The 25,072-nt window shown below is 43.5% G+C and overlaps 1 protein-coding gene across 10 annotated transcripts in view; it reads right to left on the bottom strand.

Moving 5' to 3' along the window:
- Positions 1–25,072, bottom strand: part of FAM189A1 (family with sequence similarity 189 member A1) — a 424,039-nt gene that overhangs the window by 91,058 nt on the left and 307,909 nt on the right. For all 10 annotated transcript variants that reach the window (XM_039491769.1, XM_039491768.1, XM_039491766.1 and 7 more), the window contains one exon: positions 24,906–25,037. In XM_039491769.1, coding sequence (XP_039347703.1) covers positions 24,906–25,037 — 132 coding nt within the window. The remainder of the gene's footprint in view (positions 1–24,905; positions 25,038–25,072) is intronic.

Below are 25,072 nucleotides of genomic sequence, written 5' to 3'. Positions count from 1 at the left end.
AAGGGAAGAGTTCATTAATCTCTTTCATTGAGTCAAATGTGAAAAGCCTCAAAACATCTTCAAATCAGAATCAACATAGTTCAGCTGCACAGTGTGCCATTGAGAACCCAAACAGGATAATCTTCCCCTTCTTACGCACTTGGTAGCAATGATCCATCATGTGTGTGCTTGCAAGGGATTTGGGGAGTGGTCTGGAAAGTGACAGGGACAGTGGATCTGTGATTACATAGATTCAGTAGTCAAATGACTTGCTCATGGAGGGGGAATGGGCTGGGGCTGAAGACAAAACTGTAGCCCAAAGTCTGCAGATAATACCAATGAGGTATTACCAGAGGAGGATTTTATCACATCCTTGGCCCAAACAGAACCCCAGCACAAAATACTTGATTTGACCTAACAAGAGAGTCATTTTATTTTCTTTGTACGTTTTTTGCCTTGAACTCTGCAAGTACATTAGGATGAGAGAGTTAGTGGTATTTCAGTCCATGGAGAGCAAAAGCGGTTCAATTTAATATACTTAAAACAATTTTGCAATTAATCATATGTCTGAACAAATTTTTATTGTATTATCATATTTCTTAGATTCAAATTATTAGCACAGGCACAAAATTGCACAATTAGAGCAACAGGTATCTATAGTATATTTTACATCTTTTCAAGGCTCCTGAGAGCTAAGATAACTCAAATGTCAAATGTGCTGCTTTTTTTTATATTAGCAGCTAACTTGAAAGTACAATCCATAGTGGCATTTACAGTAGTAGAACGATTCCATTTTTTGTGTGTGATTAAGAAATAACGATGCAATGCACATAGAAATATATCATCAGACAAATACCAACCCAAAAACCCAATTATTCTGAACTGAACACTACTGCATAGTCAGAACTTACACACTATATATCAAGAAACTGAAGAAAGGAAGTAAAATGCTCTTGTAAAATAAAGGCATCTTTGCACCACTGAACAGACTCACTCTGAAAAACTCATGACTAATACGAAAAAAAGAGATGCCTATTAAATTTTCATTTCTGAATTTTGGTTTCTATAAAATTAAAGCTTCGATGATGAAGCATTCCCAAAAAAGCACAAAGCCAGCTAGGCCACTAAACAGTTCAGTTCAAAGTCCAGGCCACTTCCTCAGTGGCTAATGGCAGGGACCCAGGCCTGCCCACTGCTCCAGGTTCCAGCCCTGGGACCCAATAGATCAGTGGTTCTCAAACTGGGGCCACCACTTCCAGCAGCCCCCATTGTTCTGGAGCAGTGAACCGCGGCCAGTGGGAGTGGCGATCGGCCGAACCTGCGGACATTGCAGGTAAACAAACCGGCCCGCCAGGGGCTTTCCCTATACAAGCAGTGGCCCCAGTTTGAGAACCACTGCTATAGATAGCAGCCATCCACAGCATCCCGTTAACTAAACCACGTCGCTGCTACATTTCCCTGGGCCACTTTTCCACAGCACCAGCACAGTCTTCACTCTTACCTCAGGATCTTGTCCTGGTTGAGTCCTAACAGCCAGCACAGCCATTCTCTGATTGGCTGCATCCCTCACAGCCTCTCTAGGCCACTTGAAGGACTCTCTTCCACGGCTTCTTTCTGGGATGGGATGAGCTGCGATGGTAGGAACCTAAGGCTGACAGCAGGGGGCCTCAAAGGGCCTGGTACACCCTATCACAGGCTCCATATGCTATAGCTCAATGCCCCATAGTAGCATCTCTAGTCTCCCCGTGTCCCCCCTCAATATAATGCCCCTAGTTCCTCATCCCAAACAAACCTGCTTGCCTCATGTCTACCTATAGGCAGATCTGCTCTCCAATTCTAACCCACACTAACCGACATGTGAGGTGATAGGGAGAAGTGAAGACTGAGGCCTTAGCTACACTTGAGAGTTACAGCGCTGGTGGTGGCTTTACAGTGCTGTAACTCACTCCCCGTCCACACTGGTAAGGCACATACAGCGCTGTATCTCCCTGGCTAGAGCACTGCTTGTACTCCACCTTGACGAGAGGAATAAAGAGTATAGCACTGCTGCTGCAGCGCTGGGGTGCTTGTGTAAACAGGGAATAATCATACTACGCTGTAACTGACCTCCAGAACCTTCCCATAATCCTTTTAAGTAAAGATAACACTCTTTGTTTTGTTGTGAACTCTGGGCTCCGGGACCTGCTTATCAAAAAAACAAACACAGATCCTGTTTGCTGTGAATGAGCAGAGGCAGGGAGCTCCCTTTGGAACGCCCAGAGCTAGTGTTTGCTTGAAGAGAGGGGGAAGGAAGGGGCTTGAGGAAAGAAGCAGCTCAGCGGGCAGGAGGAGGGGGGTCCATTTCGGAGCGGCTGCCTATCTGTTCTGTGAGGAAAAAAACAAAGAGGGCTATCTGCTTTCAGTGAGTGAGAGAGGGGTGGGGGAGGGGGTCGGAACTTGCAAGGCAGGGAGCTGACACAGTGTCGGCTCCAAAAATCCACTCTCTCTCTCCCCCACACTCCCTGTCACACTCCACCCCACCCCCTCTTTTGAAAAGCACGCTTTTGCAGCTACTTGAACGCTGGGATAGCTGCCCATAATGCACCGCTCCCAATGCCGCTGCAGATGCTGCAAATGTGCCCACGACTGTGCGCTGGTAGCTGCCAGTGTGGACAGACTGCAGCGCTTTCCCTACTCAGCTGAACAAAGACAGGTTTAACTCCCAGCACTGTACAGCTGCAAGTGTAGCCATACCCTGAGTCAGAAGGAGTTTGGGGGAGTTGTAGTGTGGAGAAAATCTCCTCTTTGACAAGCTTCCTGTATTTCATCAGAAAGGAGCACCAGATTGACAAACCACAGAAAGTCTGTCTGAAAGCCGTTCCTCTCCCACAATTCAATCCTCATATCACCCCCACTCTGACCCCAAAAACTGTGCACACCCTTATTCACATCTCCATTTACCCTACTGCACACCTCCTGGCTCCCCCGGCTGCTCTGGGCTCAGTGCACTGAGATGGCAAGACATCAGTGTGAAGAACCCATGAAGCACCAATGTCTTGGGGAGCTGGGTTCCCTGCTCCAGCCCACAAACTTTGCACAGTCCTGTTCTCTCCCCAAATGACCCCGGCAAACACATTTCTTCATCCCCTTGAAGCCCCCTTCCCACATCCTCACTTTCCTTTCATACCTCACCATATGGCTGTCCACCTCAAGGCCGAGGGCAGCTCTTAAGCCTGTATCATTTAATTAACCATTATTTTGCAGGCATTGTGTTCCTGAAGATACCTATAACAGTCATTTAATATCTATATTTTGGAGACTATGTTATATGATAAAAATATGCAGTACCATACAATAAAAATAATTTTGTCACAAAAAAAACATTGTGCTTGTTTTTATTAAGCTGATGAAAAACACCCTCTGATTTCACTATTAAACTGACTGGGAAAAAAACCTCAGTGATCAATTTATTACTCAGAGAATTCAACTGCAGAAAAAATAATTTGCCAAAGTAATTTACAGCAACTGCTAACATATACAATTACATGATGGGGACAAAAGAAAAATTCTGATGTAATACTGAATCCAAAGAAAATAAATGCCATGAGACTTAATTCAGTGTTGGAAATGATGGCAGAATCTGGTCCTATGTAATCAAAGAACACAGAATGTTAAGTAAGTACATTCACATTTTCAAAGATTCACTCCTCAAAATTGGTACCTCTTATCATATCTAGATGATATTAATAGAATGGTAATTTGCTGTAAAATGCTGTCTCATACCCAAAATCTATCTTTCATCTTACAGTAAATAGAAAATTATAATACAGTTTCTCTCTGCTAAATACTGAGTGCCTGCAAAAAACAGCTGTAGGGAAATCTTGTTAGCTAGTCACATCTGGAGTTAAGGGTATAATATGAACATTCAATATTGACAGAAAAACAACACAATTTTAGGATCAAAATGGGGAAGATTATGTAATTTACAAACAACCTATACTGGGGGTGGTGCAACAGGGTGAGTTCCTGAGGGATTGTGCCACAGCAGGTACAATCCCTCCTGAATTTCCAGGCATAAAGTATGCAGCAAGATGCACCATCATTTAACACGATACAGCACACCACCATCTCTACAAACATCCCATTCAACAAGTGCAGAGGCTGTGAATATGGCTGGTCTTACCACAGAAAGACATTCTTTGAGCCTTTCCCCTCTGTGCACCTATGTGAGTGTCAGAAAGATGCTAGACTCAAAAGGGCTTTGGAACCAACTATAGAAAAGGACACATTTCAATGTAATTTTTATTTGGGAAAAATATAGATTGGCTTTCTTTATTGTGTGTCTTATTATCAAAACAATTCATAGTGTTCCACTCCTTTGTATGCCACATGGGAGTTCAGTGCCAAAAAACTAAGGAAAATTTGGGAAGGGGACAGCACAAAAAACAGATTTTTCATAACATCTCTATAACACTCAAACAAATGTAGAATTTACTGTATTTACCTAATCACTCCTTCACCTCCTCATATCACACCACATAAATTGTACCGTCAATTAAACTATATGCCTGAATAGCAACTCAGTGAATTTAACATTCAGAACACAAACATGCCACTACAAATGAATCACTTTTATTATAAAATACTTATTATTTCTGTCAAACATTGTATGGAAAGCTGCCCAACCACACTAATATACAGAACTGAGAAATTATATCTCAATCTACCCAGGATTATTTTACTCCAGAAATAACAGAGGCCAATGTTGAGCCTCAGATTTTACTTTCTCAATTCTTATTCTTCTGATTTTAAAATACTGTATTTTTTAGGGAAAAAAGTGTTTTATTTACGTTGTTAAATCTAGTTACAAAAAGTTGAAGGAAAAAAAAATCCTAGCTCAAGGGTCCTAGCCTAAACACACTGTTACTGAACTGATAACTCTTTACTGAACCCTACAATAGGCTTCTACTTTGCTTGCACAACAGATTGGTTTCCTGTGGAGAAATAAAAGATTAATCGCTTTCTAGAAGGCTCTTAATTCCCATGAACTTTTGGAAGTACAATCAACAAATGAATGGGAATAAAATAAGTTTGTAGATGTGTAAACACATGGCTGTAATCAATAGCCCTGAACACAATGGGATAAACATCAATACTGATCAAGGTCTAAAAGCAACCCCATTTTTGCAGTTCTGTAAAGACGATTTATTTTACTCTTGATTGACTTCAATTACAGTGTTTCACTTCTTATATCACAATAACCTGAAAAGAGATAATGAGCAGTAAAGCTTTTTCACCCATGAAATTACTCTCTATGTGCCTCTTTCACTCATGAATTCAAGGGCAGCGGTGTTTTTAACTTAGATTATAAACTCAGTTGCTCCAACTGGAAGAGTCAAAGGAATTAGAGAAATTGGTTCCCATAAATCCTAGAATATTGTCTATACATACAAAGGATCAATGCTGAACTGAGACCCAGTTTATGACTCACACCTAATTCCAGGAGGAGGAAATAGGACCCTGTGGAGCTAGAAGTGCTGCCTTCTCCCAAAATGCAATAGGACAACTGACCCTTTGTTCAAATGCCATTAAAAGGGAGAGGGATATAAGCAGATTTTAGTAACAAATTCAGTTGCAAACAAAAATCACTCACACATGGGAAGGATTTTGCATTTTGCAAGAGTACTATTTTTTAATGATTATTTATTATTTGTTAAGGACTTAATATCTGTGAGGTACAAAAACACAAGTAAAGTCAGTCCTTCCTCAGAGAACTTTGCAATCTAAAAACACAGACAGAGGTGAGACAAGATGGACAGGGAAACTCAGAGGAAGGTGAATGGATAATGTCTCCCAGGGATAAGATTGGGGGTGGGGGGGGAGAGGACCAAGAACTATTCTCTGTGGATGTTCAAGATGAAGAAGTACAGAGCATGAGAAATAATCACCAAGGGAGATGATGAAAGAGCAAATAGAGAGATAGGAGGAGATCAAGGTACAACAGGCCACGAAAGGCAATTAAGGACAGAGTGATAAAAAAGAGGTAGTGAACAACAGCACTAAAGGCTGAGGAAAAGATTATGGAAGACAAGGGGACAGTGCTAAAAAACTCCAACTTCCTAAAAAAGTAGCAACCCCAAAATTGCATCAATGATTTTTTTTCCAAATTAACATGGAAGGGCACATTGATTTTCTTGGGACGGGAGGTGCTTTTGCAATTTACAAAATGTTATTTGGAATTAGTTCAGACTCGGACAATTTCCTAGCAATTAACATTACAGATATGTCACAAGACTAAATAAAAGAATTTATTTTGTTTAATATCTGGAATTTTGTACCAATTTAGGAAATTATTTTGATTTAATGTTTGTTTTTTAGTTACTCCAGGGATGAAGAAATTGTGTTTCTTTAATCAAGCTTTTAGAATGGAAAAAAGTATTTTATTTCAGTGTTTAATGTTATAGGCTATAACATATATGTGCAAATAGTTCCTACTCCAAGGAAGACATCCACTTGTTTTATAACATACCAACCCACAGAATAAATTATTATATCTGCACTTCATGATTTCCCTGGACAATCTAAGGCCTGGTCTACACTGTGGGGGGGAGGGAAGGGGATGTGAGAATAGCGTAGCTGAAGTCGACGTATCATAGATCGACTTACCTCCCATCCTCACAGTGCAGGATCGACGGCCGCAGCTCCCCCATCGACCCCACTTCTGCCTCTCGCCCTGGTGGAGTTCCAGAGTCAACGGGAGCACATTTAGGGATTGATTTATCATGTCTAGATGAGACCTGATAAATCGATCCCTGACAGATAGATCGCTACCTGCCGATCTGGGGGGTAGTGTGGACGTACCCTAAATTAAAAACCTCTATCCAAACTAGAGAGTATATTTAAAGATTTTCATACAATTGATTTTCGGAAGCTTCAGACATGTATAAATAAGCATGACAGTTTGAATATCCATTCTATAAGACTCTATTGATTTACTTTTATCTTTGATATGCTCCAATATGGCAAGTTAATTCTGAAGGAAGACAACATATGTTGGTCAGATGTTGAGGAAGATGAAGTAACACCTGCACCTTAAAGTGTCATCATGACCTTGTCTGCAAAGCAACAGTGAAGACTGAAAGTGGAATGGTTGAACAAATCATTACAAACTGATTTTGTAAAGTTAAAAGTTATAGCTCAAACCACCAAAAAATTAAGTGTGCATTTCATGTGCCAAAAAAATATCTGTAGGCACTGCTTCTTGCCTTGTATATCAGAGCAATACCAGAGTGTCATATTCCACTGTAGAGACATGCACAAAAATGGGAACTAAATTCACAAGATATGACTTTCACCTGCCTATTAAAATGAAGGCTTAAGCACTCACTTTATGCACAGATAGTACTCTATCACAGCAAAGATATTAAGAATGCCTTTTAGAAGACAGTACAATTATCTAGCATTGCAGATCTGGTAATTTAGTTTCTAAAGTAATCCAATGGAGTGTCACATTATAGCCATGGTCTGTATACCTTTAGCAGAAAAATAAAACAAACTCTATTGTATATTTCATAGCACAGCTAAGATTCTTGCATGCAGGTTGAAAAAGAAAATATAGGTCCTATTCATCAATGAGTTATACTCTTAATTACAAAATATGCATTGAAGTCACAGAGGAAAAAACACATTGGTCATCTCTCTCATATAACGTAAATATCAATCTTCAAAATCCATGGCCGCATGGTGTGAAATGAAAAATTTGTCCAGTATACGACTGAAGCCATATGGTGATAGTGGGAAGAAATCAGAGAAGGAATAGATGTGACATTATCAAGCAAATAATGAGGATTCATGAATAAAAGTGAAGGATATTTTTGGAAAAGAAAGGCAATACAGCTTGAACAGCCATTACACAGGTCTAACGTAATATTATGCAGTCAAGACCTTAACTGGGGACAACTATAGCCACCATTATTGTTGAAACTTTTGAATACGTTTGGCCTCTTCTTGCAAAGATTATCCAACATCATCTTGTGTACAGTCATATTTTCCGTAAAAGTTAGCATTGGCTGTTTTCTTTTTCTTCTTTCTTTGTACAAACATATTTGGATTGAGCAATACAATGGAAATCCCAGCTGCCACTCTTATTTCAGCTCCCCACATCTCTATTGCAGGGATTCACTTCTATCCTTACAGAATAGGCATGAAACCAGTAGGCTGCTATAGAAATGAACAGAGAATGATAAAGGATTTTCAAACAATTCTGTGGAATTCTATAGCAGAGATGTAATTTAGTATGATCATTCAAAAGAACCTATATAAAGCTATCATTTTCTATTAAACTCTACAGGACTTTTTGTTCTCAAATCCCTTTCACAAAGCGTTGACAAGGAATGCAGTCTCATTCCACATACATATCTTTGAGACAGCCTCGTCTATACTAGAAAGCAACTATTAGCATTCAGCAACCTTTTGCTTTTGCTCTTACCTCACCAGCTAACCACTACTTGGCTATGGGCTTCTCTACAAGATCTGGGGTCGGGGTGGGAAATATTTTCAGAGTGATATGTAGACATTTATCCCTACTCCTCTCTTTAGAATCACTCCACACTATTTTGCAAATGTACTCCCTAGAAGCAACTCCTTGATCTATTGTTCAGGAGTGTGCTATTCTAAAAAAAGTAACTTGTGGGACATCAGAAAATGCCCAGAAATAAATACAATAGCTGGAGTCATGTGAAATATTTATAATAAAGCCCAACACCTAAGTTATAGACTTACAACTCAGCTTGTAAACCTTTCACACTGATATGGGCCCAGCTTTGAATGAACCTGTGCATATCACATGAAAATAATTCTTTCACATATTAATCCAGAGATGACAAAGCCATGTTAGAAGAAAGGATGCTTCTTCCTGATTCTTTTCCAGGCACAGATTAGGAAATGGCAACTTGGTCACTGCTGCTATTTGATTCTTAAGAAACAGCTGAGAATGTAACACACTTGAGGAGCTGATATAACCTCAGCCAAATCCACTAGTTGCTTCCCCTAATCCATCATAATCACCCCCTTCTTGACCAGAATGAGTCTCAGACAGCTTCCCAATCCAAGCCCCAATCTTATCCAGGGACTGGGGAAAATGCTTATCTGCAATCATGGAGCTAGATATGAGAGAGCGAGAGTGAGAGCGAGATCTAAAGCTAGGTGTCATCTGCACACTGAACACATTTTATTCCATACCTCCTTACTATGTCCATGTTTATAAAACACAGAAACACAAGTTCATTCCCTCATTCTCACAGGAGATGATAAAAATACCTTAATACACAAATGTTTTACATTAATCATACCGGTATTTGTTTTTGTATGTTGTGGCCATGTACACTGACAGGATCTTTGTAAGAAAAAAATAATTGTTTGACGTGTGTGTGTGTGTGGTTGCTTATCAAAGTGTTGGTCTAACAACAATGGACAGAGTCAAGGATAGTACAGAAAGGCGCAGTAAACATCCATCAATGGCTCTTGCAGTGCACCTTACTCCTAATATACATCTGCCTCTTCCAACCCAGGAAATTTCTTAAGCAGAGGCAATCAATAGTGTTGAATTATGTAATGTTTCTGTGATTTACACAAACACTCAATTTGTCCCAAGGTGAAAAGTTACAGGCATACAGTAACATCCAGAATTTGACCCAACATTCTTCAGCATAGCATGATTTTATCAAATGTAAATTAATAGGCTGCTGCAGTGTCAGAGAGAGCATAAATTCAATTTTCTTAATATGATTTTCTAACAGTAGCAAAGCCTGCTTTATTATGTTGATTAGTCTGTTTGTTCCTCTGTGACAAGATCGGGTTTTATTCATAAGTGTTTTTATCCAGAATGCCTACATTGCTTTTTCTGTAGCATGGTACAATACAAGCCTGATTATCACAAAGCTAATAACGCAAAAGGTCAAAATTAGGCTGCAGCATATTTTTTTCCAGTTGCTGGAATTCAATATTGTTTGGTTTTCATCTTCTTTTACTGCAATTTGTCTCCTCATGGTCTTTTCATACAATATTTCCCTCTATCCTATTCCTTTCAGGTTCTTATACCGCCCTTCACAATGGTATTTGAGTACTTTTCAGTAATGATGTGATTTGTGTCTTTCTATCCCTTTGTTCTATCATTTTCTCTCTCCCAAGGAGAAAAAAAATCTGCATGTGGATCAAAATTTATATTTATTTATTTATTTGTGTTCATTAGCAAAGGCAAGGTCCCATGTATGCCATTCACTCAGTAAAAAATACAGCGAGGTTCGCAGTGGTTCTCAGCTCCTACAGGAGTTTGTTCCGTAGTCTTGGGTTAGTTCCTGAGACATTGCTGTGTCCTGAACAACCCAGCTTTACTCTTGAAGTAGATAAATCTACTGTGCCTGAAGAATGGATATGTTGGTTGCGGTCCTTGTCCCAAAACTTTAGGTGATCTTTTTAACTATTTCGGGTCCAGAATATTATTGCCTTGGAGAGCCCTTAGAGAGGTAAGATGGTGAGGTAATATCTTTTATTGGACCTGCTTCTATTGGTGAAATCTTTCATGTTACATAAAGCTCTTCTTGAGGAGACACCTTGGATGATTTAATAGAATTTGGTTGGATCTATGAGCCTTCACAGAAGGAGCAGGATCAAAGGCCTCTTGAGTTGCTTAGAATCTGGAAGAGCTCTGACCACTGCTTGTAGTCCTCTACATCTTGACTAGACCAGGTGCAATGTGTTACCAGGTGTATTGGTTGGTCTGGAAATGACCTGTGAAAGTCCTATGGAGTCAAGCAAGGAAATGAGTTTGGGAGTTGTTGTATCTGAGGCCTCGTCAATGATAATGTTGAAGTTACCTAGGACAACTGGTGCAGGGTATTTTACTGCCTAATATATCAAGGTCTGAACCTTTAGTCTTTGGAGGTCTATTAGTGAACACAACTTTCTCTTGTTAGATAAGTGAATTTATGTTGTCTTATGTAAAGTACATTTTTTATTTGAAGTTAGAGGAGAAGGCAAGTTCAGTGCCACTTGCAGACCTGTGATGAGCTGAGCTGGCTGGGCAGGATAATTTGAAAGAATACAGAGCTCGCAGTACCATCCAGCCAGGTCTCGGTAATACGGGGGGGGGGGGGGCGTGTCTCACCAGTGATGCAGTTGTAAACTCCTTTCTGTTTGTTCACCACAAATCCTGCACTGATCAGAATCAGCCTGACTCACTGTAGTTTTGTTGAACCTACTCTGGCTTGTAGACAGGTGGTGGTTTTGAGCAGTCACTCAGCCACTGATATCTTGTATCAAGCTAGGTTAGAGGGGTACATTATACAGTTTGTCAAATGCCCTGGACGTGTCAGATCTTGTCAGCAGTCTGGCACTGGCCTGCGTTCTAAGTTCCTCTCTCTGAAGTAGCCATTTCTAAGGATATTGCCCTAACTAAGGATTATCAGCCTCCAAGCTAACAGTTATCTTTACAACTACAAGCCAACCTTTCTCCTTCTCCAGTATGGATGAGATGATTCTCAGAATGTGGGGATTTATTTTCCAAGGCTTGGAAGATTTACCTTAAAAAAGGAATTCTCTTTTCCCTTTTCTGAATCTTTCTCAGATCAAAAAAATGGCAGCAGCATAATCTTGATAGAAAACACTTAAATTCAATCAACAATTCTTAGTCATGTGACCTTTTGTTCCAGTCCCTTCTGAAGGGTCCACAGAGCTTTTTATTTAACTAGAGCTAAATGGATTTAGTTGTGCAGTAACATTATATAAGAAGGAAAGGATCTCCTTTGCCATTTTGCTATTCTTAGTGGCTGGCTATCTGATTCTTACAATAAAAGATGTGCCAACTATACAAACTATACTTGTGACAGAATGTACCCATGTCCACACCCTTCACACTATTGTAATAATCTTTGTACAAAGTATGCCTAGTGAGGTATCATTTGAAAACTCATAATTTGCTGGTCAGTATTGTCCTGATAAAATGTATGTGGCAACACTGTGAACATAATGTGAAGTTATAAGATTCCACTGTAAGGTGTTAACAACACGTTTCAAACCGAGGATGGCAAACAGGTCCATCTCAGACAAAGGAATGTGTGCTCTACTTAATTTGTATTTAAGCAGTAAACAGAGTCATCAAGCAGGAAGGAAAAGAAAGGAAGCTCAAACAGATGAGGAAAAAGCAGCAGGGAACATCCTTCCCCCCTAGAGTTTTTGTTTCCTGGAACCCAGCTGGAAATGTATGAAACTATAAAAGGAGGAAAAAGCACCCCAAGGCACCCCCACTTCTTCTTTCCCTGTCCATCGCATTCATGGCTCCCAAAGCAACAAAAGAACCATTCATTGGATTCTGGGAGGAGTCGTCCTGACCTCAGAAGTTTGGTCAGTAAGACTGCTGAAGGCATGTAGTAGAGAAAACTTGCTTTGAATTTAACATGCGTTTTATCTTGACTTTTCTTGTAACCACTTCTGACTTTTATTCCTCATTACTTGCACTCACTTAAAAATCACTCTCTTTGCAGTTAATATACTTGTTTTATTGTTTTTTCTAATCCAGTGTGTTTAAATTGAAGTGTTTGGGAAACTCCATTTGGGGTGGCAAGTTGTGTGCATATTATTTCTATTAAAGAAACAAGACTTGATATAAACTTGTATTGTCCCAGAGAGGGCTCGGACATACAGTGACTTGCATTCTGGAGACTATTTGTGAGCAGTCCAGGCTGGGGGCTACAGTAGCAAAGGGCACCCTAGGTTAGAGGGCAAGGGTAACACAGCTACTTGTTAGTCTAGATTGTACCTTGGTATGTCACAAAACTCGGTAGCATTGCACTACCACTGATGCAACTCTGACAATGGTAATAACGGTGGCAGCATTAGCATAGATAAAATGCTGCTGATGTTTTAATAATTGCTTTGCTAGACCTGTTCTCGTAATGGTAGTAAATATGAAGAAAATTGTTAGTGCAATTTGTAATGATTCTGCAATTTACTTTCCTTTAATATTGTCTTCCATATTATTTCTCAGGCTCAGCATGAAAGAATGCTTGCTTTACTGGGTTAGTCAAGATATGTAGTATCTTTAGACTCAATCCAGTTTACTGTTCCAAGTTGTTTTGTGGCCCCTGTCGTCTCAAGATATATTGAGAACACACTGCATTCTATTACTTCCTGAAGTAAGCCTGTTCTTCCTGAATGTCAGTATTTACTATACTCACCTGACTCAAGACTCTCCATGATTACTGGGTTCCATTTATAGCACTATTTTCATACAAATGTTTTGTATTTCTGTCAACAGCTTAATAGAAGATTGAGTTTAAGATAATACACCACTGTTTGGAACTTTATAGGGACATGGCTAGCTTTCACTCTAGTTAATTACAAAAGTGATTATAAAGTTGTTTCAGGTACTAGCGCTTACTCCAAGTCCCTCTCTGACATTTTTGTGGTTTTATAATGACAATTCCTCAAGCAACCCCAGGGGACACTAACTGGATACACTGGGGAAACAGAGGCTGTAAAATGCACTAAACAAGAAAGCTGAGGGGAAAAAGAATAAAATATTATTTCTCCAATCTCTTGCAGCTAAAGTAATCTAAGGTGTAATTTGTAACAATCATAGATAAAAATATTCAGGCAAAAGTATGACTGTTAGTTTGACAGAGTTGCTTTAACTATGGAGTTGTTACTGAGCCCCACTATTTTCACTATTGTTACAATTACTACTATGCTAAATTTGTCAGTCCACTCAAACACTGTCCTCTACTAGATGGATTGTCACTGTTGGACTTGCCCAACGTGTGAAAGTGACAGATATGAGAGAGAGTGCAATTTCTTGCGATATCCTTAAAAAAAACTTTTAAAATTAAGGTTAACTATCTTTGGAGTTCACTGTGTTAAATCCAAAGGTTATGTTTTATTGTGGACTGGGGTCATATGTAACTTTTCTAGGAGGGAGATGGGATGTGAACCCTGGGAAGTGTTATGAACCTCAAGGGATTACACTGAATAATGGTCCAGACAAGAATGGACTTTTGGGTCAAGTGGTTTTCTTGGGGATCTCTAGGGGGAGGTGAATGCAAGTTTCCCACCTTCACTTATGCAAAACCTCAGACTTTTATAGCTACATCCTGAGAAGGGGATCATTGTCTAATGATTACCCATTCCTGGAATCTGAAGATCAAAGGCCCAAGCTGTAGAAAGGAAAGACTGCACTTTTCATGGGGGTGCTAGTTCTAAGCTGAGGCTGTTATGAACTTGCAACCACAGAAAAAACCGCTTGGTGGAGTTTGAAAGACTGAGTCTCATCAAAGCCCTTGTTGGAGTTGGGGTGATCTCTGATAAGCTTATTAGCATGTGTGTAGGTTCTTTTATGGTTTTTAAATATGTTTTCTCTTTAATTATTTCACCTGAAAAATAACTATGTTTGCTTAGAAAGAACTGTGTGGTAACTCATAACTGCTTGCAGTTATGTTGTTCATAGCTTTTGAAGAGAAAGCAAAGCGCAGACAGTGGCTTATTTAGGCAGCCTGGCTTGCTGGGAATATCACAGTGTAGGCAGGAAACTGTGCAGCCAAAAAAACAAAAAACAAAAAAAACCCTGGGTCAGGAGGGAGAGAGATGCAGGTCTCTACGCAAGAGAGGTGACAGCTGAGGAACCAGGAGACTAGAGTGAGGGCCCTTGGTGGATGACGGAGGGGGAAATACAAGTGTAGTTGCCCTGAGCTGTGACAGTGAGCTTGGTGTCCTGCAGACTATAGAGGATATATAGAACAAGATGGAGAAGACGGAGAAGTGAAAAAGGAGAACAGGAGTAAGAAGAGCAAAAGAAGAAAGGGAGGAGAAATGAGAAAGCAAGAGAAGAGAGGAGGGATGAAAAAAGTTAGAGGGAGAGGGAAAGAGGAAGGGGGAGCTAATGTGGATCATCCCACTAGTGTGATGATTCTTTTTTAAACAAGAACAAGTTAGTGCTTCAATTCTTCTAGCATTTGGAGAGTTATTTACTTCAAGGACACTGTATTTCAGAAATTTAAGTAATGACCCTTTTTATGTTGTACCTAAGTGACTTCTTGTGCTGGGTCCTTTCAATTTTTCTAATGTCAAGCTGCAGAAGAGCCAATTAATTGTAAGATGTGATGCGCCATAAATCAATAAAATGTATTTTGCAATATTTAATGTTTTAGCTCACAGTCTCCTCTTGCACATTTTTTGTCATATGTTCCGTGTAGGCTACATCCTTTCCTCCCTCTCTCAACCAATAATACAAAGGTGGTATATATTAAATTTGAGTAGAGCTAGGCAAAATACTTCTAACATCATTTCCCATAAAAATGTGCCTATTTTTAAAATATTAAACATTCAAAAAATGAAGAGCAAATTTAGCCACATTCTTAAAATTCTTGATGAAAATTAATGATTTTTTTAAAATTTACTAAGACTAATGTAAAAAATGTTGTGACAAATTTTTCCTCCCATCCCCAATTTTGAAATTGATTGATATAGACTTTGATTGGCCATGTAAGTGAGATGGGATAGCTTCTACTGCCGTCATTCATTGTGCCATTCGGAGTCATTTTTTCAGGATCTCCAGCTATGGTAAAGATTTTCAAAGGCACAGAGGACAGTTAGGGTTGTAAGTCAATGGGAATTGGGTTCCTTGACCTTTTAGCCACTTTTGAATGTTTTACCTATGGTTTCGGGGCTCCTGAGCCAGTGAAGAGTGGATTGGAGAAGAGCTACTATGCTAATTAGATTCATGAATATTTTGTGTTTTATTACCCCTGTAGTGCTAGTATACAGACCATAAGAATCAATAATGTTTTAGCTACATCATAACTTTGATAATCACAGTAATGATGTCCTCCACCTAAAATGGCTTTTCCTCATGCTGATTCCCCAAAATTCCAGTTTAAGTTACACACAGAATTTGCTCATGCAAGTGTAACCCATGGCTGTTTGGTGTGGCACTCTGTCCCCCTCTAGTGGCAGCTAGAGATTGATGAGTTTGATACAGCCTTGGCTAAGAGACGTGTGTCTTTTAATTCATACAGTAGAGGCTCATGCCTCCAGCGATCCCACGTTAGATCCCGACTGCCGCCGACCATGGTCTGTCAGCATTACACAAGCATGAGAGAAAGTAGCAATGAGTTGGGGCAGTTTTCTCAGTGAAACAAAGAAGATATCACACACTAGATTTTGAGCCAAAAGTCAGTATAGATAAGCCCTTCAATTCCTTTAAGGCATATTCTTTCTGATATTTTTGTTAGAGAAATTGGATTTGGCACCAGGTTTTATAACTCACAGCTTTCTATAATATGTATAGTATTTCCTGAGTCTAAAAATTAAAGGAAACATTAATTCATACAATTTGAGGTCAAATCCCATGAAATCCACTGCCACAGGAGATCTTAGAGTCATACATTACAGCTTTGTTTTAAAGTGCAGTTCTTCTCTGAAAAGTGACTTTGTAAAAACAGCATCATGGGGTTCTACATTTATTCTATCTCAAAAACTTCCGTATCAAAATATGCTCAGATTACAAAGTAAGACTTTTTTCAAACTGCCACTGTGCAGACCCCACTTCATAATTTAAATTGTGCTCTTTTTGGCTTGTGCACCATTACCAGTAAAAAAGACTCTGCAAGCAATGTGCTATCCTCCATTACACCTGTGCAACCCCATTGTCTTCAAATTATGCCTTTGGTTATTACCATTCAACCGTAATACTTTCACTGGGATTGCGCAGGAGTAACTGAGGCATATTTTGATGACAACTGAGTTGCAATGAAGACATTTAGTTAATGTTCTTGATTATACGCAAACCAGAAAGGAACCAATTGGCTATGCAAGGCTGACAATATTAAAATGATATTTTTTTCACTAAGATCAATAATTTTCCTGAGAAACTGCATGGCTCCAAATTTTTATCCACCATAGGATTTATCATATCAGATTAGAGCATTTGTCTGCCAGGTATCCTGCTTTCCCCAGCTATTGTTCACAGAATGTCGATTCCATTTTAGGTGGGTGTGCTTGCCACTGCACTGGTGCCGGAATTCTCCCCCCTCAGTGGTATCCCTAGGGGACCATCCCTGGTGCCTCCTGGAGCAGCCTGGACATGCCGTGGTAGAAGGGGCGCCACCGGCTCCCTCCACCCTCAGTTCCTTCTTGCCGGAAACTCCAACAGTGGAGAAGGAGGATGAATCATGGAATGGACATGAGCAACACATCTCAAAGAACACCAGTTAAGGAAAAAGGCAACTATCTTTTCTTCTTCGAGTGCTTGCTAATGTCCATTCCATATTAGGTGACTCCCAAGCAGTGCCAATGGAGGCGGGTAGGTGTTCACACATGTGTAGATTGCAACACAGCTCTGATGAACCCAGCACGTCTCTGGCTTGATGAATGATGGCATCCTGTGCTGTGAACATGTGAACCAAAGACCACATTGCGGCTCTGCAAATGTCCTGGACAGGAACGTGGGCCAGGAAGGCCGCCAAGGACACCTGAGCTCTGGTCGAGTGGGTCCTCACAATCAGCGGTGTCAGGACCTGTGCCAGCTTGTAACAGGTCTGGATGCAGGAGGTGATCCCGTTCATCGCAGAGGATTTCCAACTGGAAGGCCCTTCATCCCATCTGCTGTCACCATGAAGAGCTGGGTCAACCTGCGGAAGGGCTTGGTACACTCCAGGTAAAACGCCGGGGCACATCTGACATCCAAGGCGTGCAGCCTTCTTTCCTCCCCAGTGGTGTGCAGCTTGGGACAAAATGCAGGAGGAAGATGTCCTGGTTAACGTGGAAGGAAGACACCACCTTTGGCAGAAAGGCTGGATGAGGTCGCAGTTGAACTTTATCCTTGTAGAACACCATATACGGTGGCTCAGATGTCAGAGCCTTAAGCTCCGACACTCGTCTCATGGATGTTATTGCCACAAGGAATGCGATCTTCCATGACAGGTGGGAGAGGGAGCAGGAGCCCATAGGCTCAAAGAGCGAACCCATGAGCCTGGAGAGAACCAAGTTAAGGTCCCACTGTGGGACAGGAGCCCGGACCGGCAGGAAGAGTCTCTTGAGGCCTCTCAGGAATCGGACCGACATGTCATACAAGAACACTGTCTGACCTTGGATCGGCGGGTGAAAAGTGGAGATAGCTGCAAGGTGCACTCTGATGGAAGAGAGGGCAAGCCCCTGGTTCTTAAGATGGAGCAGGTAATCTAAGGTAAATTGTAAAGAAGAGAGTGCTGGAGAGATGCTACGCTGAGATGCCCAGTGGGAGAACCTTGTCTATTTGGCCAGGTAGGTTGCTCTAGCGGAAGGCTTCCTGCTTTCCAGGAGGATTTTCTGGACCTTGTTAGAGCAGGCCTGCTCCTTTGAGCGCAATCATACAGCATCCACGATGTCAGGTGGAGGGAGGCAAGGTTGGGGTGTAGAAGATGCCCATGATCCTATGAGAGCAGATCTGGTTGGTCAGGAAGGGGCCAGAGAGCGGCCGCTGCCAGGCCCATCAGCATGCTGAACCAATGTTGGCGCGGCCACACCGCGGCAACCATGATGACTTGGGCCTTGTCTTTCTTGACTTTTGAGAGGACTCTGTTGATGAGAGGATTGGCGGGAACACATACATCAGTCCCTCTGACCATGACAGGAGGAAGGCATCAGAGAAGGCATCTTTGCCCAGACCCTGTAGGGAACAGAAGTGATGACATTTCCTGTTCCGTCTGGTGGCAAACAGGTCTACTTGGGGAGTTCCTCACCTCTGGAAGAGCATCCGTGCTATCTCCAGATGGAGCGACCACTCATGGTGCTAGAAAAAGGACCTGTGAGGTGATCTGCCAGCATGTTCTTGACATTGAGGAGGTGACAGGCCTCCAGGTGGTCGATGCAGAAATCTCACAATCTGAGAGCCTCTTGACAGAGGGCTGATGAGCGTGCTCCCCGTCAGTTGATGTAGAACATCAAGGCTGTATTGTCCATCAACACTCTCACCACACTGCCTGCCAGGTGCTGTAGAAAGGACCTTGCAGGCCGAAGGTACTGCTCTGAGCTCTTTGACGTTTATGTGCAATGTCATCTCCCCCAGGGACCACATGCCCTGGTGCGCTCCTCAGCCCAGGTCCGAGATGTCCAATATCAACTTGATTGACTGATAAGGGCTGTCAAATTAAACTCATTCCAGGACTGCCCTGGGGTCGGGCCACCATTGCAGCAAGGTAAGTATTGTTGGTGGGATGGTAACGACCTTTTCCAAGTGATTTCTGGACTGGGAATAGACTGTCACCAGCAGGTGCAAGCAAACCCTGAACATGGTCATAGGGAATGCGGAGACTCCCGTGATGAGGTCCAACAATGCCTGGAACCTCTCCTGCAGCAGAAACACTCTGGTGCAGGGAGAGTTGAACACCGCCCCGATGAACCCTGTGCACCAGAACTAACGTTAACATTTTGTGGTTTACCAGCAGGCCCAAGGATCGGCACATGGCTGCAGCACCGCAACATCCCTTTGGACTTGGGACCTGGAGTGGCCTTTGACGAGCCAGTCGTCATCTTGATACTGCGACACCTGAGGTAAGCGGCTACCACTAACATGCACTTGGTAAACACCCTTGGTGCTGTTGCAAGGTCGAATGGAAGGACCGCAAACTGATAGTGGTCGGTTCCCACCATGAATCATAGGAAGTGTCTGTGACCTTGAAAGATCACTATGTAGAAATATGCGTCCTTCAAGTTGAAGGCGGCATATCAGTCTCCTGGATTCAGGGAGGGGACAATGGAGGCCAGGGAGACCAGGCAGAACTTTGCTGAGGTCTCGCAGGTCCAGGATGGGCGATGGACCGCCCTCGGCCTTTGGGATTAAAAAGTACTGGGAACAGAAACCCTTGTTCCTGTACTTGTGAGGAACCTCTTTCACCGCACCCAACTGCAGCAACCCTTCCACCTCCTATGTGAGAAGACTCTTGTGAGGGGGGTCCCTGAAGAGGGACGGGGAACGAGGGGGGGGGAAGGAGAGAGAAATAAACTGGACCGTATAACCCTGCGCCAATGTACTGAGGACTCAGCAGAATAGTCACCATCCCCATGCGGGTGGGGAGAAAGCCCCAGAGGATAGTATCTAGTGGATACGGCCTCAGCCCGCTCCCTCATACAGCGGTGCTTGGTAAAGCCGCATTGGCTTATCCATGGAGAAAGAATGCTGGTGGAATGTATCCACGGGGATGGGGAGTATTGTCCCGTGGCTCAGGTACCCCTGGAGATGCGGGGAAGGTTTGCCTGGAAGTGGGTGAGGCTAATAGAAGGGTTGCCCTACCCTATGGTCCTGGGGTTGGACTGGAACCCTGTCCCAAAAGGGAAAGAGGGCACCGGGAGGAGAGCAACAGAGAAAGAGAGAGGGAAGAACCTGGAGGGGAGGGGCAAGGCCCCTACAGGGGTGGACCCTGAGAAAGGAAAGCCCACACACCCTCAAGAGGAAAATGATAGGAACCCTAGACAACACAGCCAGGATAGGGACCCAGAGGAGGGACCAAAGAGGGAACGGAGGTCCCAGGATGGGACCACCCAGGGGAGGGAATCCCTGCAATAGAGGAAGAGAAGCTGAAAAAAGTTTATAGGGTCAGAACCCAAAAGGGGGAAGCTCAAACTCCAATAGGCAGAGGCCCTGAACTGGAGACATGAGGCAGCCTCGGGGAAGTTGGTGCTGATCTGTCTTCCCTACCAGGGAAGGGAAGAGAAAGTCTGGGGCAACCGGCCCAAGGTTGTGACTGGTGTGACGACCTCTGGGTGGAGGTGTACTTGTGGGGTGGCCCACCCCCTACCCAATGCACCTTTTGTGGGTGGAGCATACCAAAACCCCACAGGGTTGAGCCCAGGGACCACCCAGATGGGCAGGGAGGCCATCCCCAGAGTAAAACCCCAGGCCAAGAAAAGCGGGGCTGGGTAAGATCAGGCCCGGCATTGGCTTAAGTGGGGAGGTACGTAGCAGGGTGCTGGTGCAAAAACACCTAATTAGCCCCTGCCCGGTCAGCTGTAATCAAGGAAAACAGATTGGGGCTGATGGAAAAGGCTTGATGCCGGCCTGAGGATTGACAACACCTGCTGGTCTGACAAACTACGGGTTATAAAGGCTGGCAAGGAGCCAGAAGGCAGGAAAGGAGCTGGAGGCCTCCTAGCTGAAGGCTGACTCTGCCTGTAAAGCTTTTATACAGATGGACACTGGTAGTGGGACAACCTTAAGTAAATAAAGACATGGGTGTTGCACAACTCTGAAGCCTCTCTGAGCCTTACTGGGGAGAGCAAGTGGGCCCCAGGAAGACGGCAGGTAGTGAACCCTGTTACATCACCCTAATGGATGCCATGGACCAAAGGACATCAAACAGGGAGTCCAATGGCTTCTCTAGCTCTTCTGCCTGGAGGCCCAGGTTGGAGGCAACTCTCTTCAGTAGTTCCTGATAATCCTTGGCGTCACCTTGTGGTACTGGGTGAGGTGGACCCGTAATTGCTTCGTCTGGCGATGATGAGGATGAAGCCAGTGCCGTGGGATCTGCCACATCCCCTCGTGGTCCAGCCAGCTGTTTCCCTGGGTCGTCATGGGCCTGGGGGGTCTGCCCTTCTGGGGCCTCCACCTCTGCTGGAGGGAGGGATGTGAGACTGAAGGTCTATCCAAGGCCCCTGCCACCAACTGGACTGTCTGCGAAGGCTGGGTAAACCTCCAAGGGGTCCAGGGGTATCAAGCTTCCGGCCACTGGCCTTGGGGTCAATTGCGGTGCCGATGATGTAGACAGTATTGCCGGGGCCGGGGCTTGTCCCGCTGCCAAGGACTCCTGCTCAGTGCCCCAGCCTGAAGCGTAGTGGTCGCTGTCAGGCAACCATGATCGGGTGGACCCGTGGCACTTCTCTGTGTGGCGCCGACTGCTACGTCTCAACCTGTCCGATTGAGACGAGTTCCTCGCACAGGACCTCGGGGACCATCAGTATTTGGCGGATCAGCATTGGTAATTCGGCAATCTACACCTCATGCTGCTCAACCGGTATCGGGACATGGAGCAGGACCGGGAGCTGGAGTGGTCCAGTCACTGAGAGGATCTCCCCGACCACAGGGATCCATGTCTTGGTGAGAGGTGCCTCCGGGTAGGTGACTGGTGGCTCCATTCATACGATTGGTTGCGTGATTGGTGCCAAAGCGTTAGAGACACAAAGGGCAGGTCTAGATGCTCTTGCCAGGGGGTGTATGCCTCCATAGGTCTGTGCCAGGTTACTGCGCCTTGAATCCCGCTGTTGATGTCCAGGGTCCGGACACTGACGAGGGCTTTGCTGAGCCTGCCTCCCTGCTTCCGAGACCCGACGGTTCCATGCAGGCGAGTGCTGGCGGGACGTCCTCCATGATGGGGAGCAGTGCCGCTGAGGTGGGGATATACGGGAAGGTCCCAAGGAGGGTTTACCCCTGGACCAGGGTACCACCAGAGCCAGCGTGGGTGGCACTGGTAGTGTCAGGATCTCCTGCTCTCCCTGCAGTGCCTCCGGTGTCGATGGGACCTCTAGATGATGATGGCCCTCTTCACTGTCCAGTGTGGCAGCCATGGTACGGGATGGGCTAGACTGCTCGGCCTGAGCTGGGGCCTTACTCCCTGCCGGAGGTGTTGAGCCATCCAGCACAGGTCTTGGCTCTCCTCCAGCCCTCTCCTTTCCCTTACAGGAAGTGGGAGATCTTCCCCTCGTGGTTCTCTTTGGCTTTTTGGCCAGAGCTAGGGAGGGGGATTGGTGCCAGCTTGTAGGTGGCACCGGCGGGGTGCTCTGCACCAATGCTGCGGTGCTTGGGGCCGAGTCAGACCTCTGCTCTGCTGCCAGGGTCAGCACCGACTCCATCAGGAGTGCCCTGAGACGGATGTCTCTCTCCTTTTTTGTTCGGGGTTTAAAGGATTTACAGATGCGACACTTGTTGCTTATGTGTCCTTCTCCTAGACACCTTAAACAGCTACCATGCAGGTCGCTGATGGGCATAGGCCGCTTACAACAATCGCAGGACTTAAAGACTGGGGCATGCCCTGTCCCTAAGCTGAGTCCCATCTGGGACGAAATTAAACTAACACTAAGGGAACTATTAACTATGTACAACTATTTTACAGGAAAATGTTCGAAAGAAACACTGAATGAAGCGCAATGCTAGCCGAAGCAGCAGACGTTCCAGCACCATCACTGGTGGCAAGACGGAACTGAAGGTGGGAGGAGCCAGTGGCGCCCCTTATACCATGCATATGCATGCTGTTCTGGGGGCGCCAGAGCCAGTCCCCTACAGATACCACTAAGGGAAAAACTTCTGGCACTGGTGCATGTGGCGAGCACACACACCTAATATGGAATGGACATGAGCAAGCACTCGAAGAAGAACTGTTTATTACTCAAGTATGTATAATCGTAGATATGTTACTGCTTTATGTTATATCCACAGCTGAAATGGCTGGGTAGTTTATTCTGGATTAACAGCAAGAGTGAGGCATACGGTTTGCAAAAAACACATAAAAGAGGCCCAAAGTCATCAGATATAATTATAACTAAACACTGGCCATATTTATCAAAGGCACCATAAACAAGAACTAGGGGTCACCAAATGAAATTAATAGGCAGCAGGTTTAAAACAAATAAAAGGAAGTTCTTCTTCACGCAGCGCACAGTCAACTTGTGGAACTCCTTACCTGAGGAGATTGTGAAGGCTAGGACTATAACAATGTTTAAAAGGGGACTGGATAAATTCATGGTGGCTAAGTCCATAAATGGCTATTAGCCAGGATGGGTAAGAATGGTGTCCCTAGCCTCTGTTCGTGAGAGGATGGAGATGGATGGCAGGAGAGAGATCACTTGATCATTGCCTGTTAGGTTCACTCCCTCTGGGGTACCTGGCATTGGCCACTGTCGGTAGACAGATACTGGGCTAGATGGACCTTTGGTCTGACCCAGTACGGCCTTTCTTATGTTCTTATGTTCTTATAAACAAAGACTGACTCAAAACCAAATTCACACACGTATGAGTGTGCATACATACTCTCTCACACACACATTTTAATGTGGAAAAGGTTTTTGGCAGCCACTGATATTTTTCCTACTATGCTCTCTAGACTTGCTGTGAACAAGATTAGCCAGCTTTGGTAAAATTTCCACGTTAGGGCTCCCACCTTTGCTACCACCCATGGGGCCGAAGTGGTGATAGTGGAAAAACAGAGTTTTTTTTTAAAAAGGCAGCGCAGACAGAGCCTGCATGCCGTTACAGATGTACTGTTTCAAGTGGGGTGCTTATTTTCAAACAAAAGGCAGAATAAAGCCCTGAGTACATACAACAGCTGTTTTCTGTTGCAGCAATCAACAGTCATTACTAATCATAATTATAGAAGGTGTGCGTTATCACTGTCAGTTGTTTGCCTGATTAGCTGTAATTTCTTCATGTGCCTAGTGAGATATTTTTCTCCAATATGAACAGTCAGGGAACACAGAGCTTTCAAAGCCACACAGCAGAAATAATAAATATGGAATTCACACTGGAAGGATTTTTACAGAAGCTTTTTGGATAATCTGTTTTTCCTAAATTATTCTCTCTCATATGGAATATTTTAAGAAACATTTAATCAAAATGGCACCATCAAGATTACAATTATAAGCCCTCAACCAGTAAGATTTTTGTAGGTGTACCCTGGGGCATACTCAACCTTTAACAAAATGGTTATGCTGTACAAATATAGGCAACAATCCTGCAAACAGATGAGCATGTATCTTTAGCCACATGAGTAGCTTTATTGATTTCATGTTTGCAGGATCAGGTTCTCATTCTGCTAAGTCTCTTTGTTATGAATAAGTAAGCAGCTGACAGTGCACAAACTTTCACTACGTGCCTTTATCAAAATCCACTTGCTGTGTTAAATTATAATAAAGTGATAATCCTTCTTACTCCCCACCTTTAGGGTCAGCCTCACAACATTACACTCCTGCAGTGGGTTCAGTTTCAGCGTTTCTCCAAGGTTGCTGCAGCCCGATGTTTGATGCTGCATTTCACAGCAAACACAGACACCATCACTGTCAAATTTAATCTGAAAAAAAGTAGAAAAATCAGAGAAAGGATTAG

This window comes from Mauremys reevesii, linkage group 10 (assembly GCF_016161935.1).
Source record: "Mauremys reevesii isolate NIE-2019 linkage group 10, ASM1616193v1, whole genome shotgun sequence".
NCBI classification, from domain to species: domain Eukaryota; kingdom Metazoa; phylum Chordata; order Testudines; family Geoemydidae; genus Mauremys; species Mauremys reevesii.
The sequence above is the reverse complement of the archived record's forward strand: the minus strand, read 5'-3'. Positions and strand labels throughout refer to the sequence as shown.